Below are 19,495 nucleotides of genomic sequence, written 5' to 3'. Positions count from 1 at the left end.
CCTGGACATCGCTGGAGGTGCAGACACAGCTTGGGGGGGCTGGGTGCCAGCAGAAGCCTCAGAGAAGACAGGGTCCTTCAACATCCCCCAGCCTGGCCTGGGCCCCGTCCGGGGTGGACTCTGCCCATCCAGGCTGCGGGGTGCAGGCGAAGCCCTGGAGGCTGCGGGAGTGACTCCCATCCTGAGCCTTCCCCGCTCCTGGCGTGGACCTGCCCCGACGGCAGCTCTCAGGCCACTCACTCCGCCTGCCAATGTGCGTCAGAGCTGGGTGGGGGGCACAGGAAGCCAGGAAGCCCCTCCTGAGCCCTGCTGAGACGGGGGTCCCTGCTCCTCCCTGCTTCTCAGGAGCCCTCTCCCCAGGGGCCGAGGAGCGCCCCTCCCCCATCAGTCAGAGGGCGGGCCCGGGGTGCTCGGAGCCGTCCAGTGGCTCCAGGAAGGGGTGACGGGGCTGAGGTCTCCGCGCCGCAGCTCAGCAGAGCCCCGCTCCCCAGGTCCAGGGCTGGGAGCCCCAGGGTCTTGAGTATCGCGTGTTGCACTGGTGTATTGGGAATTTCCGGTTCCTGCTGCACCTGCCTGCCCTGGGGTCAAAGGCGGGCCCTGACAGAGCCCCCGAGGCAGTCTCAGGACTGGCCCACCTTGGGGGCCCGGCTGCCCCGGCCCGTCCTGTCCTCTTTGCTCCTCTGAGAGGAGAAGCCCTGATTCCAGGTGCCCCCCACACCCCTCCAGACCCTGGGCCAGCAGGCTTCGTGTCCCTGGCTGTGTGGGGGAGACAGAGACACAGAGAGCTGGAGAGGTCCCGGGGTGTGGGAGGCTGGGCCATCCAGAGCCTCCGGCCCTTCTCCTCCGGGAGACTATCTTCCGGGCGTGGGGGTGCTCAAGGCCAGGCTGCCGCGGTGGGCGTGAAGGGGCGGGCCTGGAGGACGGACGCCGGGACGCAGCAGGGGAGAGACCGTTGGCACTCGAGCCAGGTAGCCACCACGCCCAGACTGCCCGCCGCCTGCCTCTGCGTCCAGCCGGTTCTCCCCAGAAGGACGGTAAGGCAGGCTCCGGGAGGACCCCTGGGGCTCCAGGTGGAGGATGTGGGTGTGTCTGTGGGAATGGCTGCAGGGGGCAGCCAGAGCCCGTGGGGTACTTTCTGCTGGACAGAGACGCTGGGCTGGGAGGCTGCTTCCCACGTCTGCGTCTTCCTCACCCTCTCGAGCGCTCCCATCCCCTCCACCTCCGTCCCGGCCAAGGCTGCCCCCCAGGCTGGCTGGGGGCTGACAGGTGTGTCCCTACGGCCAGGCCCCATCCAGAGGACTAGCCGTGGGGTCTGTGCTGACCCCAACAGGCCTCCTTTTGTGGGGACTATTGGGCACAGTCTGAGACCCCACCCCTTACCTAAAACCCTGTCCTGCGTACCTTTTCTACTCAGAGTCTGAACTAGGCTGTCTCCATCCCACTGCTGGAGAAGGCAATGGCACCCCACTCCAGTACTCTTGACTGGAAAATCCCATGGATGGAGGAGCCCTGGTGGGCTGCAGTCCATGGGGTTGCTAAGAGTTGGACACGACTGAGCGACTTCACTTTGACTTTTCACTTTCATGCACTGGAGAAGGAAATGGCAACCCACTCCAGTGTTCTTGCCTGGAGAATCCCAGGGATGGGAGCCTGGTGGCTGCCGTCTATGGGGTCGCACACAGTTGGACAGGACCGCAGCGACTCAGCAGCAGCAGCAGCAGCAGCATCCCGCTGCCGCAGGCTCCGTCGGCCCAGCTAAGTGCGGTGCCGCAAGTGAGGGGGTGGCAAGGGTAGAGTGTCCCCCGATGTGGCCAGACTGGGGCCTCCCCCCTTTCACATCAGTTTCCCTAGTTGTTCCCCCACCTCCTCTTTTGAGAAAATGCATGTGTGCACACGTGCACACGCACACACACACACACACACACGTGCGAGCAGCCTGGACAATCTGATGGGGCTGCAGCGCTGAGCTTCCAGGCGGGCGGGCACACACACACACACACACACACACACACACACACACACACACACGGCTGTAGCTCTGAGCTTCCAGGCCCCATCCAGAGGCTGGTGGGCGGCTCTGGCCGAGTGGCGCGAGAGAAGGGTTAGGGTTACTCCTCGCCCAGCATCTCTGCACCTGTCTGGGTGCTATGCGTCCCCCTCCCCACTTCCAGCTCAGGGACCAGGGCCCTATCCTTTCCTCCGCCTCCCTCCCCACCTTTCCCCATGTCAGCAGCCTCGGGCTGGGGGCTCCAGGGACTGCTTCCAGGTGAGCCCTTGGCTCCAGGCTGTAGGAACCTCTCGGCTGCCCTAGGCCTCGGCAGCACCTGTGTCCACGAGGGGGTGGCCGGGGGTGGGTGGCCAGGGGTGGGGTGGGGAGAGGGTCTAGGTGGAGCAGGCGGGAGCTGGAGGCAAGCAAACGTCCCAGGCGGTCAGGGGTCAGGAGCCGAGGCTGGAGGCTCGGGTTCACCCTGGGGCAGGGCTCGCTCTTCCCTCCGTGGACATCGCTTCCTCACCAGGGGTGCAAGGGCGAGAGACAGGAGGGCTGTCCTGGGTCCACCACCCCTACAACAAAGGCCTTTAGAGCGTGCTCCTCTGTGTCCGTAAGGGGACACTCGCTCACAGCTGTCCGTCCACCCAGCACCCAGCTCCCAGGACCATGGTGTCACCAGGAACCCCCCGACAGGAACACGAATGCCATGTCCCTCTCTCCCCAGGGCAGGGCATCGGGAGTCAGCCGTCTCTGCCCACCCCGGGGTGCTGCTTCTCCAGGTCTGGGTCTCTTGCTGACTAGAAAGCCAGCTGCTGAAGAGCGTGGAGGTAGGGCCAGAGTGGCAGGCAGGTGTGTCTGCAGCCAGGGGTCGCAACCCCCATCCCTTCCTGGGGCCCTGCTGGGAACAGACTCTGGGGTGGAAAGGCCGCCAAGCTCTCCAGGGAGCCGGGAGCTGAGCAGGGGCGGCAGGACGGCCCCTCCTGTTGCCTCCCAGCTCTCCCTGCAGACCCCCGGGATGAAGCTCCCAGTCCTGTCTGTGGTATTCCTCTGGCTCCCAGGCTTCTTGGCCAAGGTGAGGTGGGCACTGGGGCCGCGGCGGGGTGGGGGCTGCTCTCTGTGGTGCTCAGGCCTCCCGCTGCCCCGAGGGCCCCGGCTGATCTGCACGAAGTTGGGCAGAGGCAGCTCCTGCCCAGCCCCACAGGACACAGGGCAGCTGCCCCAGCTGGGGGCCTCCGCACCTAGGTGTCCTGCCTGCTGCCCTAGGCCACACCTGTGGTGGGGGACGGACAAGTGGACAGCCTTTCCTCTGCCCCTCTCCCCCACCCTCATACCCCCTCCTCAGGAAGGCGAGTGCCAGCCTCCGGAAGAGGGTCCTGGTGGGGCAAGTGGAGGTAGGTGGCGGGGGTCGGGCGGACAGGGCTGTCTTTCCCCCTGGCCGGTCTCTACTCTGGCCCTTCCTGCCCCTGCCTCCTTTAGGGCACAGGGCATTGGGGGCCCTGACGACCCTTGCTCCCCAGGACCGCCTCTGAGGATGACAGTCAGTAGCCAGGGCAGGTCCGCCAGGCTCACGCTGAACTGGGACGCCCCGGGGCCAGGCGGGCCCGGCCGCACACTACGCCTTAGCCGGCTGAGCCCCCGTGGCTCCCCTGAAGGGCAGCTGCTCCAGGCCCACACCAACGCGTCCAGCTTCGAATTCCGGGACCTGGTGCCAGGAAGTCGCTACCAGCTGGAGGTGACGGCCGTGCGCCCCTGCGGGCAGAACGCCAGCCTCAGCCTCACTGCGCTCACAGGTGCGCGGGCGGAGCGGGGCCTGGGGCGGGGGCGTGGTCTGTGGGCAGGGGCGGGCCGGGGGTGGGGGGAGCCGGTGGGCGGGGCCTGATCGCGGGGGCGTGGCCTGCTGGCAGGGAGGCCTGGTCTATGGGCAGGGCGGGGCCTGCGGGCGGAGGCGTGGCCAAGCAGGATGGTGGCCCCCAGAGGGTTGGTGAGGTCTCTGGGGACCACGCTGGTACAGTGACCTGTTGAGGAGCGCTAGTTGGATGACATCACCGGCTCGACGGAGGTGAGTCTGAGTGAACTCCGGGAGTTGGTGATGGACAGGGAGGCCTGGCGTGCTGCGATTCATGGGGTCCCAAAGAGTCGGACACGACTGAGCGACTGAACTGAACTGAAAGCAGAGGTGATGCCCGGCCCTGAACCTGGCGCCGCTCTCTGCCTCACCGCAGCCCCGTCCACTGTCCAGGACCTGCAGCTCCACAGCTCTGAGAGCCCATCCAGCCTGGAGGCCTCGTGGGGCTCTGCTCCTGGAGGGCAGGATGGCTACCAGCTTGTCCTCTGCCACCTGGAGTCCCAGACAGTGGTTCGCAACGTCTCCACGTCCGCCGGCACCCTGTCCTATAACTTTAGCCACCTCTTACCAGGCAGTGAGTATGTCTTGGAGATTACCACCTGGGCCGCCCACCTCCAGGCGAAGACCAGCACCCGCCAGTGGACAGGTAGGGCCCGCGCCTGGCAAGACGCCAGGCGACAGCCGGGTGGGGGTAGGAGGTGGTCCAGAGCCACGTGCCAATGTGATGGGCTCCCGGCTCCCGCGCAGGGTTGGTGCCGGGTCCCTGGTTGGCCCTCCTCCAGCCCGCCTCTGCCCCGCCCACCCTCCTCTAGCACCTGTGCCTCCAGCGCAGCTGGCGCTGCGCACCCTGGGCACCAGGGCCCTGCGGGCCTCCTGGTACAGCTCTGGGGGGGCCGCCTGGCTGCACCTCCTGCTCACGGACCTCCTCAGTGGCTCCAACCTGACGGCGGGCGTCGCACGCGGTGTCTCCAGTCACACTTTCCCGTGCCTCTCTCCTGGAACGCCCTACACGCTGACAGTTAGTGCTGTCGCCGGGCCCCATTGGGCAGTGGGGCCCAGCGCCACCGAGTGGACCCGTGAGTGCTGCTGGGGATTTGCTGGCCACTGCAGAGTTCCCTCAGCCAAGTGGGCTGATCCGGCTATGCGGGTGGCGTCCAGGGTCCTGCAGGGAAAGGGTGAGGCCCGAGGGTGCCCACCTGCTGGCTGGTGGTAAAAGCCCCCACCCCAAAGGTGACGGTGATGATGATTGCTGTGTGCCAGCCCCACGCCAGGCGCTTCTGTGTGGCACATCATTTAACCCCCGTAAGTCGTGCTGTCCCCCATGACGGTGGGGAGACCAAGGTTCAGAGACAGGGACCAGCCCCGAGGCGCGGGGGCATCTGGGCTGGGCTCTGCCACTGCCCGCCTGTGGGTCTCCAGACAGAGTGCTCGCTCTCTCTGTGCTTCGGCCTCTGCCCCTCAAAGGGGCCGCAGCGGCTGTGCTGGGAGGGGCAGGCCTGGCGCCGGCAGTGCTCTCCCATCTCTGTGTCCTTGGCTGGGTCCCAGGACTCGCCCAGCATGTGGCCTGTCCAGGGCGCACAGGAGGGAGCTGGCCGGCCGCCAGGACTTTCTGCAGTGTCTCCCTCCCCCGCAGGTCCCTCCACACCCCTGGACCTGGGGCTCGCTCCCCAGCCCCCAGGGCTCGGGGCCAGCTGGAAGGCAGGCCCGGGGGCCCGAGAGGGCTACCTGCTCAGGCTGAGCGGGCCCGTGGACGAGACCCTAAGTTTGGGCCCTGAGGCCCTCAATGTCACGTTCCTGGGGCCCCTGCCGTCCGGACACTATGCTCTGGAGCTGAGAGTTCTGGCGGGGCACTACGAGGCCCGGGCCCAGGCCGCTGCCTGGCTGGGTGGTGAGTCTGGGCTGGTGGGGAACGGGCTGGGGTCCTGCCCAGGGGCACCTGCCTTGAGAGGGGTAGACCCTCACCCTCCAGGGCCCACACCCCTCCAGATGCTGTAGCCCAGCACCTGCAGGGCAGCGATCCCAAGCTGCCCCTGGATGGGCCGGAGGCCAGCAAGGAGCCTGGGAGCCAGACACTGCCCTACACCGAGGGGGCCCCCTGCCTCCTCAGAAACGTCTCGGGGCCACCTGGTGCCACCCTGGTCACACTCCACAGGCCTGGGATGCTGGTGGATGCTGGGAAACAGGTGGATGCTGTTTCCCCTCTGGGCACTGCCACCGCAAGCCCCACAGGCCGCACAGGTAAGTGCCGGCCACTGCGTCCCAGTGGCTGGGGGGCTTTGCCCTGGGTGGAGAGGGGCTGTCACAGGCTCACACACCGTGCGTGGCCTCCTTAACACCCTCTCCTCTGTCAGGGGCCCCCACGCCACAGTCACTGGAGGTCACCGGCAGGGACAGCCCTTCCACCTTGACCGTCAGCTGGGCCCCGGCAGCGGGGCTGCGGGAAGGCTACGGGGTCAGCTGGCACCAGGAGGGCAGCCAGGGCTTCCCGGGCGGTCTTGTCAACTTGGGCCCAGACAACGCCAGCCTGACGCTGCGGGATCTCGTGCCTGGCTCCTGCTACACCGTGTCTGTGTGGACTCGGGCGGGGAACCTCAGCTCCAGCATCCAAAGGGTTCGTGCCTGCACACGTGAGTTCCCCGCTGCAGCCCCTGGGAGGCCAGCCCTGGGCAGTGGGGTGGGTACCAACATCCTTCACACGCCTTCCTCTGTGTGCCTGACTCAGAGGCCATGCGTCTAGTCAGGGTAGGGCATTTCATGACCTGTTCGAAAGCATTCCCCACCTCGTCCACCCATCCACCCATCCTTCCAACCAACCATCCACCCATCCACCCATCCACTCATCCTTCCAACCAACCATCCACCCATCCACCCATCCACCCATCCTTCCAACCATCCATCCATCCTTCCAACAAATACTTAAAGAGTGCCTTCCATGTTTAGCTATGGGGTCACATGCCAAAGCTAAAAATCGCGAAGAAGATAGCGTAGAGAGGCAGACAGGCAAGCTAGCACACGGTCAGCGTGTCTGTTGAGTGGTTGCGTTGGTGGTGCATCATCGGGTGAGTGTGCACGGACAGCGTGTCTGAACCGTGTGAGTCTCTGTCCTCATGGGTTTAGGATCGAGGACTATGAGGAATGTTCTGTGGTTGTGGCTAACCTTTCAGGGCTCACAGAAGGGCCGCCTTAGGGGGTCAAGGGAGGTTTCCCCGAGGAAGGAAGTGGGCCGAGGAGCACATGGGTCTGAGTAAGGTGGGCAGAGAGGGGCCTTAGTGAAGAGAGTTTGTCCTTAGGCCCTGAGGTGGAGGCGAGAGAGAGAGGGAAGGAGCTCGCAGCAAGGCCTGGTCCTGGTGTGAGCCTGGGGCGGCTGGCTCTGGGGCAGGTCGGGCGGAACAGAGTCAGCCTTGGCGCTGAGGCCTGGGAAGCAGGGAGGGGAGCAGGCATGGGGCAGGGACTGAGCTAGCCAAGGGGTTTTCCTGGGAAGCAAGGGGGTGGTTGAGTCCGGGGCTGGCCATGTTGGAGACCAGCATTAAGGGTACAGCCCGGGGCTCAAATCCGCCTCTCGCTCATTCTGCAGTCCCTGCACCGCCCACCAGCCTGAGCCTGGGCCTGGCTGCCCAGCCCCCTGCCCTGAGGGCATTCTGGAGCCCCCCCGTGGGGGGCAGGGACGGCTTCCTCCTGCGGCTGTACCGCCTGCGGCCCCCGGCTCTGGAGGGCCAGGAGACCCTGGGCCCCGAGGCGCAGGCCTCCTCCTGGGCCCGGCTGGCTCCGGGCACCGAGTCCCTGGTGTGGCTGGCCACCCTGCAGGGCCCGACAAGAGCAGCAGTGCCAACGCCACGGGCTGGGCACGCGAGTGCCCCGCCCGCCCCACCGCCCGCCCTTGCAGGGTGTCCCCGGGACTGACCCCCGAGCCCGGTGGTCCATGAGCAGGCCGCTGGGTTGAGGCCAGCTGCTCTCCAGCCCTGGGGCACCAGGATACCCCTTGCCGGCTGGGAGTCCCTGGGTCCCCCTCGCTGGTGCGAGGCGGGTGGGTGGGACCCAGCTTTGCTTTCGTGCAGCGCCGCGGTGGGTCCCCACAGTCTCTCAGGGCCAGCGTCAGGGCCCCCCCTGCCGGGCCCCTCGCTCAGTGCTCTCTCACTTAACTCTTGAAACCGCAGCTGGGCACGGGGGCCTCTGTCTCAGAGGGCCTCCCGTGAAGGGTCTCGATTACTGAAGCGCCGGGCATGTCCCTCCTCCCGGAGCCAAGTGATGGGCCGGGAAGCCCCCGGGGGGCCCAGACCCTGCCCAGTGCAGTCGGATGACAGTGGCCCCCTGCCCGGCTGCACCCCCTCCACCATGGTGGGCCCACACCCTGCCTGGTGCAGTCGGACGACGTTGGCCCCCTGCCCGGCTGCAGCCCCTCCACTGTGGTGGGCCCACCCCCTGCCCGGTCCTCCTGCCTCTGGGACCCTGAGGCTCTAACCAGCTGAGCCCCGAGCAGGCCTGTTCCTTTCTGTGTTTCTGTGAGCCTCAGTTTACAATGGAGGTGTCCGCCACGCAGCCCCAGGCCCTGAGCTCAGGGGAGGGGGCAGAGGCCCCGCTTAGACCCCAGACCTGGCCTCTAACCTGAAGCTGGAGCTGGGCTGGGGAAGGTGCTGGTTTGAAGCCTTCAGGTGGTGTCGGGTGGGGTCTGTCCAGACCCTGGACTCGGCTATCAGGAAGGGTTTGGGTGGGGGTCACCTGAGCCAGCGTTCCCAACCCTATCAAGGGTGGAGGACAGGGGGGCCTTTCAGGGAGGAAGGAGCAGAGACTGGGCTGTCCTCCGCCCTGCCTGGGTCAAGTGTGCAGAGGGGCCTCAGGCAGGCCCCCCGAGTTCTGGGGGCACAGGCGGAGGCCCCGGCTTGCGCCCTGCCCTCTCCTCCCGGGCTCCAGGGCTGCCCCTGTGTGCGTTCTGGCCCCAATCCCCTCTGGGCCAGGACCCACCCCAGTGACTTCCTTTGGCCCTAATTCCCTCTTTCGAGGCTGCATCTCCGAGCACGTTCTGAGGTCCTGAGGATCAGGAGATGAACGTGAATTTGGAGGGACACAGTTCAGGTCCTACACCTCTCTTCTCCCCCCACCCCACTCTCCCTGCAGGCCCCCTCGCCCCTGCCCTGGTGAACGTGACCAGTGAAGGCGCCACCGGGCTCCGGGCGTTCTGGGTCCACGCGCTGGGGGGCCGGGATGGCTACCGGGTGACCCTGTACCAGTTGGGCGTCCGGGTGCGCTCCAGCCGCGTTGGGGCCCAGGTGGACAGCGCCAGCTTCGCGGCTCTGACTCCGGGCACTGAGTACGAGGTGGAGGTGGTCACGCAGGCTGGGCCCCTCCATGCGGTGGCAGCCAGTGCCACCGGCTGGACCCGTGAGTGGGCGTGGGGACGGGGAGGGGAGGAGCGGTGGGCAGGGCCGCCCAGAGCCCCTCCTCCCGCCTGCGGACCAGGCCCTGCCTGGGTTCAGAGGTTGCCTGCTCTCCTCCCGCAGCCCCAGTGGCGCCCGCGGAGCTGCTGGTGTCCATGCGGGCGGGCAGTGCCGTGGTCAGCCTGGCCTGGGCCAGCGGCCCCCTGGGGCACGGAGCCTGCCACGCACAGCTCTCAGGGGCTGGGCTCCTGTCCCGGGAGCAGCCCCTGGCCCTGGGCCAAGCCCGCCTGGTCCTGAGGGACCTCACGCCTGGATGCAACCTGTCCTTGACCGTGCAGTGCCGGGCGGGCCCCCTCCAGGCCTCCACACACCCTGTGCTGCTGCCCATGGGTACGCTGGCGTCTGTCGGGGGGTGGGGCACCCTGAGCGCTGAGCCGTCCCGCCCCGCCCCTTCTCGTGCAGTGGGAGCCCTGCCCTCCCGCCCTGGGCCGCCCCTCGCTCTCCAGGTGGGTGCGGGGAGAGGGGCCGGTCTGGAGGAGCGCTTGTTTCTCCCTGTGGCCATTGCCCCTTTCCAGGGTAAAGGCGTCCAGCGCCTCTGAGCCTCTGCATTCAAGCCCCTCTCAGGTGCACTGACCCCCACTCCTGACACGGAACTCCTGAACCCACAGAGCCTGACCCGGTGGGGGACGTGCAGTGCCAGCCTGAGACAACGCGCCTGGCCCTGGTCTGGACGGTGCCTGCGGGGGACGTTGACACCTGTCTGGTTGTGGCTGAGCAGCTGGCAGCGGGAGGGGCCGCCCAGCTCGTCTTCCGGGCCAACACCTCCAGGGGCGCCCTCCTCCTGGCCCACCTGGCGCCCGCCACGTCCTACCGCCTCAGCCTCTCAGTGTTGGGCAGGAACGGCCTGTGGAGCCGGGCGGTCAGCCTGGTGTGCGCCACTGTGCCCGAGGGTAGGCATCTCCGGCCCGCTCCCCCGGGGCCCTCCCCCAGCCCCCACCTGGGCCCTGCCCCGGAAGCCACTACCCTGCGGGGCTCACGCCCGGGGCGCCCAGCCCAGCCTGGGCACGGCCCCGCCCTAGGGGCGGCTCTCAGTGCCTCACTGCCCCTCCGCTCCCAGCCTGGCATCCCCCGGAGCTGGCTGCATCCCCCCAGTTGGAGCCCGAGACGGGGATGGGTGTGCTGATCGCCCAGGGCATGTTCGGCGAGGAGGACGGGCAGATCCAGTGGTACGGGGTCATCGCCAGCACCAACATGTCGCGTGAGTCCCGGCCACGGGGTGGGGGCCCCTCCTGGCAGGGCTGGTGAGGGGCTGGGCGCTGACACGGGCAGAATGGATGTCAGGGTCGGGGGGCGTCCTAGCACAGGAAGGGGAAGGAGAGCGGGACTGGCGCGCCCGGCGACGTGGGGCAGCCTGGGCCGCACCGTGCGTCTGCTCCTCTCCCAGTGGCCCGGCCTCCCCGCGAAGCCATCAGCTGCACGTGGTATGACCACCACTACGGGGGCCGCGACACCTACCTGGCCGTCCTGCTCTCCAGCCCCTTCCACCCCGGGCCCTGGGCCGGGCCCGCATCCTGGCTGGTGCCCGTGGGCACAGACGACTGCGGCCGGACCCGCGACATATGTAACGGGCGGCTCAGGCCGGGCTCCCGGTATCGGTGAGGGCTGCGGCTGACAGTGGGGGTACTCCGGGTTTCGCTGGGGCTGTTCACGCCTCGTGCCAACCAGAGCCTGTGCTGATGCAGGGGAGACGCGTGGGGCTTCCTGGCAGGCAGAGCACGCCCGGAGCGCCCCCGTCCCCAGCTTCTTCCAGGCGGGGCAGGGGTGGGCTCTGTTGCACTTTGCTGCGGGAGGTGGTGGGCACTCTGCAGGTTCAGGGACGGGATTGGAAGGCTCCGCAGGTGGGGCTCCTGCTGCCGGGACTCAGCCTCCTGCTCCTCTGCCCCAGGTTCAGCGTCGTGGCCTTTTCCAGGCACAGCCCTGACACCGTCATCGCCTTCTCGGCATTTTCAGGTATGCAGGCGCCTAGAGGGGCCCCCAGTGGATCCCCGGTGGGGGGCTGCTGCTGGAACCTCTCTTCTGAGCCTTGTCCCAGCCACCGGCGGGAACCCGTCTTGCGAGGCAGTGCTGGGAGCCCCCCGGGCCGGGAGGCAGGTGGTCCGGGAGGGCTGGGTGGGCTGGGGAGCGGTGGGCAGGCAGACGTGGAGGAAACGGTCTGCCCTCCTGCCTCTGCCTGGCGAGATTCTGGGGCAGCGGTGAAGCGGTAGAGACGTGAGGAAGCCGCGAGTGAGACACGTGGGAGTCAGCACGCCTAGCAGGATGCGAAAGAGAAGGAAACAGGCAGATTAATCCCGGCAGCGTCTTCTTTAACCTGAGATACTGAAAATCGATCAACATGTGATCAATTCTTAAAATAATTAGTGAGATAGCTTGCATCTATTTTTTTATCAGTGAGGCTCTGTGCTCCTGTGTGCATTTCACATTTGTGAAACCTGAATTCTGAGCCGCTCCATTTCCAAAGCTCCACAGCCCAGGGCTGTGAGGCAAGTGGATGGACAGGGCAGCCAGGCCCCGCCCTCCTCTACCCGAGGGGGTCCAGGGTGGGCAGGACTGCCCAGTGCGTCAGGGGCTGAGGGGGTCCCCTTACCGGGAGCTGGGGGGACTGCTCAGTCCCCATCCGGGGCGCCCCCCTCCCTTCCGGGAGGTCTGCCTCTGTGTCCTCCCCAGGGGGCCGCAGGTCCGGTGAGCAGGCGTGGTGCTGCAGGACAGCTCCAGGGCCTCAGCTCACCCCCACCCGCCGTCCACAGAGCCCCGGACCAGCCCGTCCTGGGCGGTGCCCCTCCCGGTGACAGCGGGCATCGTGGCCAGCATGCTCGCCCTGGTCTTGCTGGGCCTGCTGTGCTGGAGGCGAGTGAAGGGGCAAAGGTGAGTGAGGGGAGGGCTGCCTGCCGCTCGGTGGGGGGGGGGCCCAGACAGCCTCCCACCACCCCGTCACCCCTGCAGGGCGGAGAAGAGCCTGCGCTCCCAGGAGCTGACGGCTTACAACCTGTGGTGAGCACCCACCTGTGCCCTCAGCCCCTCAGCCCCAACCTCGACTCCCCGCCTGTCCTCACCTGGGCCCTGACGAGCGCCTGACAGCTTCAGGCCGAGTCGCCTTCTCCTCCTCCTTCCTCTCGGCCTTGGGCCGTCGTCTTCCCGCGGGTCACTCCTCTGCCTCCTTGGGCTCACACTGAGCGGACTCCCAAAGCATCCTCAGGGCCCAGGGCCTGGCCCTCTGAGACTCCGGCCCACCTCCACGTGTCGTCCTGTCTGCCCCCCGCCCCGCGTCCCCCGGCTGGAGCCCGGGGCTGTGTGCCCCTGCCCGCTGGCACCAGGGCAGGACTCCACACACCAGGCTCTCTGCCTCCCCCACCCAGGCGGACCCACCGGCCCATCCCCGCGCACAGCTTCCAGCAGAGCTTTGAGGCCAAGAGTGCCCACGCCTACCAGGCCTTCTTTCAGGAGTTTGAGGTGAGGCCTCTGGCCACCTAGGGCTCTGGGGGACCCCTGTCTGGTATGGGGGGCAACGTGGGTCTGTCCCGGCCCCGATCTCTGCAGGAGTTGAAGGAGGTGGGCAAGGAGCAGCCGAGGCTGGAGGCTGAGCACCCTGCCAACAGCGCCAAGAACCGCTACCCTCACGTGCTGCCCTGTGAGTGTGGCGGCAGGTGGGCGGGTCGCAGGTGCCCCGGAGCGGCCTGCCTGTGCCCGCTCCCAAAGCACGCCTTACTGTCTGCAGATGACCACTCCCGGGTCAGGCTGGCCCTGCTGGACGGGAAGCCCCACTCCGACTACATCAATGCCAGCTTCATCCCGGTAAGGCAGCCCGCGGGCTGGCTGTGGCATCTGCTGCGTCTGCAGGGGGTGCTGTCCTGCCCTGGCTGTCCGTGAAGACTGCCAGCTTGTGTGTCTGTGTGTCCTGCACTGGGCCCACAGGGGCCGGGCGGGGGCTGCTCGGACTCCACCCTTCAAAAGAGCACATGTGTGCGCGTGTGTCTCTGTGTGTGCACGTGTGTGTGTGTGCACGTGTGTCTCTGTGCGCGCATGTGTGCGTGTCTCTATGCATGCGTGCATGCGTGTGTGCACGTCTGTGCACCTGCACATGTGTGTACATGTGTGTCTGTGCGTGTCTGCATGTGTGCATGTGTGTGTGTTGTGTGCGTGTGTCTGTGCGTGTCTGTGTGTCTTGTGTGTGTGCAAGTGCATACATGCTGTGTGTGCATCTGTGCACGCGTGCGTGTGTGCGTGTGCGCATGTGTGTGTGCATGTGTGTATGTGTGCATGTGTGTGGATGTCTCTCTGTGTGTCTGTGCACGTGTCTGTGTGTGTGCATGTGTGTCTATGCACGTGTGTCTGTGCATGTGTGCGCATGTCTGTGCACACGTGTCTGTGCGTGTCTGTGTGTGCATGTTGTTCCGTGTGTCTGTGTGTGCGTGTGTATGTGTGTCTGTGTGTGCGCGCACGGGTGTGTGCATGTCAGTGCATCTGTGTGCACATGCGTGTGCATGAGTGTGTGCGCATGCGTGTGTGCATGAGTGTGTGCGTGTGTGCACATGCACATGTGTGTGCATGTCTCTGTGTGTGTCTGCACGTGTCTCTGTGTGCATGCATGAGTGTCTATACACGTGTGTGTCTGTGTGTGCTTGCATGTGTGTGTCTGTATCTGTGTGTGCACGGGTGTGTGCGTGTGTCTGTGTGCGTGTGTGTGTGAGACACATGTGCTCAGAAGAAACATTTAGTCCACCAAGGACTAGACGTCAAGAAAGACTTCCTAGAGGAGAGATATCTGGGCTCTTATCACGGGATCCTGACGAGCAGTGAGAGGGGTGGATGTCACTGGAAAGACCCAGAGAAGAGCTGGGGGGGACCTGCGGACAGAGCCAGGCGGGTCATCGGGTGGAGGCAGGAGAGGCAGTGGGGCTGCTGGAGAGGAGCGACCGCTGGGTGGGGCGGAGGGCAGGGAGGGCAGTGGAGCCCAGGGGGACGCAGGTGGTGTGGGCAGCTGACCTGGGGAGGCTACTTGGGGGCCTTCCGATCTCATCATCGTCCCTTCCACGTAGGGCTGTCTCCAAGCTACTCTCCTGTTTGGGTTCCTGGTGCACGTGTGTTCATGTGTGCGCACACGTGCCGGCACGCACACGCAGTTCTCACTTGCGGAGATCCCGCATGGACGCGCAGCTGCGTGCCGAGGGCCCCGGTTCACTCCTTCCTGCTCCCCGTGCCAGGGCTACACCCACCCGCAGGAGTTCATCGCCACCCAGGGGCCTCTCAAGAAGACCCTGGCGGACTTCTGGAGGCTGGTGTGGGAGCAGCAGGTCCAAGTCATCGTCATGCTGACCGTGGGCATGGAGAACGGGCGGGTGAGCACGCCGTAGCCCCAGGCGGCCACCAGGTGGCAGGCTCTGCCCGCAGGCCTGGCTGTGGGTCTGGGAGGCGGACAGGAACGGGGACCTGGCACCCAGGCTCCCAGCCTCTGCTGCCTCTGCTATTGCTACAGTGCCCCCTCCTGCTCCGCGCCCAGGGCTGGGGGTGGCGGAGACAGGGCAGTCTGCATCTTTGCTTTGGACACACCTCTGAGCCCTCCTGTGGAGCAGTGTGGCCTGGCCAGGTGACCCTGAGTAAGGCCGTGCAGTTGCCCCAGGAGGCTGGCCGCTTGCCTGGAAGCCCCAGGGGCCACCTGAGGTCTGGGGTAGGGGTGCTGGGGCCCGTTTGGGACGGAGCAGCTTCTGGACGAGGAGGGTGGCCGAGATGGAGGGCGGGGTGGAGGCCGATCGAGCCGGGGTGGCCCCCGCCCCGCCCCGCCCCGCCCCGCCCCCCCACGCTGCTCTCCGGCCTGGCCTGCCCCGCCCCCGCCCCGCCCCGCCCCGCGTCCCCGCCCCTCGTCCCCACGCTGCTCTCCGGCCCTAGGTGCTGTGCGAGCACTACTGGCCAGCCGACTCCAGCCCCGTCACCCACGGGCCTGTCACTGTCCGCCTGCTGGCCGAGCAGCGCCAGGACGAGTGGACTGCGCGCGAGTTCCAGCTGCACCACGTGTGTGCCCACCAGGGGAGCGGGGGGCACTCTTGCGGGCGGGTCAGCTCCCCCCTGGGTCTCTGGCCTCCTGCCAGCCCAGGAGGCTGGTGGTTATGGAAGGGCCGGGCGGCAGAGTGGAGACTCAGGGTCATCCAAGGCCAGGAGAGAAGGGACGTCTCCGCCTGTGCTGCGCTTGGCTCAGGTCCCCGAGCCCCATCTGCCTCCTGGGTCGTGACCTCCTGGGGCAGCAGTGCCCCTTGCCTGGGCACCCCCAGCAGGCAGACTCCCCGGGAGGCTGGAGGAGGTGAAGGCAGCGTCCCGGGGGTAGGAGGCCCAAGCCCGCCCGAGGGGTCTGGTGGCAGGATGAGGGCTGAGCGAGGACTCCCACCCCGCCCTGCCTCCAGGCTGCCCAGCAGTGGCCACGGAGGGTGAAGCAGCTGCAGTTCACCACCTGGCCGGACCACAGCGTCCCCGAGGCCCCCAGCTCCCTGCTGGCCTTCATGGAGCTGGTCCGGGAGCAGGCGAGGGCCGCCACGGGTGCAGGGCCCCTCCTGGTGCACTGCAGGTGAGGCGGGTGGCTGGTGGGGGGCACGGGAGCCCCCCACCCGGACCCTGTGCCCCTGCCCTGGGCCCTCCGTCCTCCAGGGCCCACCCTGCAGGCAAGGCAGGCCCTGGGCTGGGGGCATGGGGAGGCCCCTCACGGCCTGGCCCTCTGTCCCCTCAGCGCGGGCGTGGGCCGCTCGGGCACCTTCGTGGCCCTGTGGCGGCTGCTGCGGCAGCTGGAGGAGGAGCAGGTGGTGGATGTGTTCCACGTGGTGCACGCGCTGCGCCTGCACCGGCCACTCATGATCCAGACCCCGGTGGGCCCGCGCGGGCAGGGCCGAGGGAGGCAGTGGGTGGGCGGGTCCGGTGGCCTGGCCCCAGGATTCCAGGGGGCAGGGAAGGGCCCTGGAGGAGGGACTGGGACAGCCACCCTCCTAAGGGGGCTTGTTTTCCTTTGGGCGGGGGTCCACGGGGGTGGGTGGGTGGCCCCCCCAGCTCTCACACTGGGCTCCACGGGAGGACTCCCAGAGGTTCTCCCTTGTGCCGGCCGCCAGGCTGGTTGGGTCCGGAAGTCTGGAAGCCATCTGCTGGGTCACAGCCCCTTAGCCAGCCCCCCTGCCCCCCCACCAGAGCCAGTACATCTTCCTGCACAGATGCCTCCTGAGCAGGGTCCTAGAAGGGCCCCCCAGCACCTGCGCTGCTGAGTATGGGTGCCCGGGGGGTGGGGTCCCTCTTCCTTCCTCCCAGGGTGGGGGGAGTCCCCCTCCCTCCCTCCCCCCCTCCCCCTCCCCCCTCCCCCCTCCCCCCTCCCCCCTCCCCCTCCCCCCTCCCCCTCCCCCTCCCTCCCCCTCCCCCTCCCCCCTCCGTCCCCCTCCCCCTCCCCCTCCCCCTCCCTCCCCCTCCCCCCTCCCCCTCCCCCCTCCCTCCCCCTCCCCCCTCCCCTCCCCCCTCCCTCCCCCTCCCCCCTCCCCCCTCCCCCTCCCCCCTCCCCCTCCCCCCTCCCCCCTCCCTCCCCCCCTCCCCCCCTCCCTCCCTCCCTCCGTCCTACCACCAGGCCGCTGACTCCGTCCACACAGGGTTGCAGAGACCCACAGTGGGCACTGGGCAGCCCCAGGCACCCCCCACGTGGCCGGTGCCCCCTGCAGGCCACAGCCCATTCCTGTGAGGAACTTTGCCCAGGTGTGCGCGGAGCGGGCTGCCGACGGCAATGCGGGCTTCCTGAGGGAGCACCAGGTGGCTGGAGGCTGGGCAGGGTGGCGTGGGGTCCCCTCGAGCCAGCTCTTCTGCACCCTGCCTGCCTCACGGCGGCTCCCTGCACCCCAGCTCCTGCTCCAGGCCCTGAAGGACGAGGCTGGCTCTGGGATGCCCCCTCCCCGGAGTGAGCAGGATGGCACGGCCTCCAGTGAGTGCTGGCGGATGCTTGGGCTCCGGTAGACCGGGTACGGGGCACAGCGGGGGTTGAGCCTCCGGCAGTCTCACCCCTGCCTCCTCCCGCAGATGGCCGTTGCCAGGAGTGGTCCCCTTCGGTGGAGAGTGGCCCGGCTGGGGAGATGCTCGAAGCCTGGCTCTTCCCTGTGAGCACATGCCCTCTGACCATGTGGACAGGCCTGGGGGGCTGGGCCCTAGAGCTGAGGACCATGTGGGCAGGCCTGGGGGGCTGGGCCCAGAGCTGAGGACCGTGTGGGCAGGCCTGGGGGGCTGGGCCCAGAGCTGAGGACCGTGTGGGCAGGCCTGGGGGGCTGGGCCCCAGAGCTGAGGACCGTGTGGGCAGGCCTGGGGGGCTGGGCCCAGAGCTGAGGACCGTGTGGGCAGGCCTGGGGGGCTGGGCCCAGAGCTGAGGACCGTGTGGGCAGGCCTGGGGGGCTGGGGGCCCAGAGCTGAGGCGGTGGGGACACCCTATGCTCTGCAGGGCGGGCCCTCTGGCCGCGACCACGTGGTGCTGACCGGCCCCGCGGGGCCAGCTGAACTCTGGGAGCTGGTGTGGGAGCATGGGGCCTGCGTGCTTGTTTCCTTGTGCCCGCCGGACCCCCAGGAGAAGGTGAGGGGCAGAGCAGAGGGTGGGCCGCCGGGGGCTGCCATGGGGCGCAGTGCGGGCCACGGGCAGGGTCAGGCCGGCTGGCCGAGCAGCCCAGGTGGGTCCTCCACAGGACTTGTGGCCCACGGAGACGCAGCCCGTCGTCACGGATGCAGTGACTGCGCGCTGGGTGGCGGACGGCAGTGCTGCAGGCTGGCCCTGCGTCTCCCTTCACGTCACACACGTAGGCTGGGCCGCGGGGTCGGGGGGTGCGGGGGGGGGTGCTCCACAGAGCCGCGGGTCCCCCCGGCAGCGGTGCCAACGTCTCTGCCCAGAAGGCGAGCGGGAAGGAGAGGCCGGTGCAGCGGCTGCAGCTCCCATGCGGGCGGCCGGGCCAGGCGCTCCCCCCCGGGACCCTGCTGCCCTTCCTGGCCGCCGTGGACCAGTGCTGCTCGCGGGACGCCAGGCAGCCCGGCACGCTGCTCAGCCACTGCAGGTGCCGCTGGACGGGGCCCCGGGGAGCGGGCGGGGCACGCACAGCCTCCCGACTCGGGGCAAGGGCCAAACAACATGGCCCCCTCCTCCCTCGGTCCCGACACCCTCTGGGAACCCGTGCCCCTCGGCCTGGGCCTCAGCTGGCAGTGGCTCTCCTGGGTGTCCCTCCCCGGCCCCCTGGCCCAGGCCCGCAGGTGCCCCTCCAACTCAAGGTCAATTGCAGCAAGGGTGCGGCCCAGCTGGGCACCTTCCTGGCCCTGGAGCAGCTGCTGCAGCAGGCAGGGGCCGAGGGCAGCGTGGACATCTTCACTGTGGTCTTGCAGCAGTCACAGGCCTGCAGCCTCATGACCCCAACGCTGGTGAGCAGCCCCAGGGCTCAGCCTCGGGACATGGGGGCGGGAGGGGTCCGCCCCAGGCCGTCCGGGGCCCTGCTCTCTGTGGGGGCCGTGCAGTCCTCCCTGTCCTCACCGCGGCCGCCCGCCTGCCCCCAGGAGCAGTACGCCCACCTCTACAGCTGCCTAAACAGCGTGCTCGCGGACCGGCTGCCATGAGTCACCTGGTCACTGCCGTACAGGAGGCGGTGCCGGCCTGGCAAGCCCACTGCTGCCTGGCTTCCCCGGGAGGGCGGCCTGTGCGCAGCCCCGCACTGTGAAGGGCAATAAAGGGTATGGTCAAGCCTGAGGTGGAGTGTGTTCTGTCCATGGAGAGTGGGGTGCTTTCGGCCTGGCCTTCCCTCCTGCCATGACCCTGCCCAGGGCCGGCGCTGGAGGGTGGCCGCTCCCTGGCCAGAGCGGCCGAGTTTCCTCTGCCCCCACCCTCCACCAGTGAGGAAACCTGGTTAGGGGAACCAGGAAGGAGGGCACAGGAGCCCACTACGGTGACACCATCGCTCACAGCCTCCCCGGGGCCGCCCAGGGGGGTCCCGCATCAGCTGCAAGGCCGTGGACGCCTCCTGGGAGAGTCTGGGGGGCACAGAGAAGCCGGACGAGGCAGACCAGGAGCCTCAGTGGGGGGCAGATCCCGAGGTGGGGAGTGGTGGCACCCAGCTCCTGGTGAAGGCCTGTGGGATGGGAGCAGAGGCAGGGGCCTCCTCAGGGTGGGGTGCGGCTCCGGGGCCCCGGGCTAGGTCACACGCTCTTCACACGCGTGTTTATCAGGAGTGGGACTGGCCCACACAACCCTCCAGAGGC

At 68.0% G+C, this 19,495-nt stretch overlaps 1 protein-coding gene across 1 annotated transcript; it reads left to right on the top strand.

Moving 5' to 3' along the window:
- On the top strand, positions 3,006–18,979 carry LOC102168445 (receptor-type tyrosine-protein phosphatase V). The gene is made up of 32 exons (XM_018059973.1): positions 3,006–3,062; positions 3,333–3,381; positions 3,508–3,780; positions 4,213–4,482; positions 4,649–4,912; positions 5,470–5,724; positions 5,823–6,074; positions 6,188–6,463; positions 8,949–9,212; positions 9,332–9,598; positions 9,877–10,158; positions 10,326–10,466; positions 10,653–10,863; positions 11,154–11,218; positions 12,013–12,130; positions 12,209–12,256; positions 12,622–12,715; positions 12,803–12,893; positions 12,981–13,057; positions 14,467–14,601; positions 15,149–15,271; positions 15,658–15,818; positions 15,978–16,113; positions 16,427–16,500; positions 16,873–17,029; positions 17,120–17,198; positions 17,294–17,370; positions 17,706–17,834; positions 17,944–18,054; positions 18,146–18,306; positions 18,529–18,664; positions 18,797–18,979. The coding sequence occupies exons 1-32, from the start codon at positions 3,006–3,008 to the stop codon at positions 18,854–18,856; spliced, it is 4,893 nt and encodes a 1,630-aa protein (XP_017915462.1). The 3' UTR covers positions 18,857–18,979.

The sequence above is a fragment of the Capra hircus genome, chromosome 16, assembly GCF_001704415.2.
Source record: "Capra hircus breed San Clemente chromosome 16, ASM170441v1, whole genome shotgun sequence".
Classification (NCBI taxonomy): Eukaryota; Metazoa; Chordata; class Mammalia; order Artiodactyla; family Bovidae; genus Capra; species Capra hircus.
This window is presented reverse-complemented; position numbering and strand designations above follow the sequence as displayed.

Bases quoted from the DNA above. Each gene is read 5' to 3' on its own strand.
- LOC102168445 (XM_018059973.1), top strand. From the start codon at position 3,006: ATGAAGCTCCCAGTCCTGTCTGTGGTATTCCTCTGGCTCCCAGGCTTC. The intron at 9,599-9,876 runs GTACGCTGGCGT...CTGAACCCACAG, and splicing joins CCCTGTGCTGCTGCCCATGG to AGCCTGACCCGGTGGGGGAC. The intron at 12,257-12,621 runs GTGAGCACCCAC...TCCCCCACCCAG, and splicing joins CTGACGGCTTACAACCTGTG to GCGGACCCACCGGCCCATCC.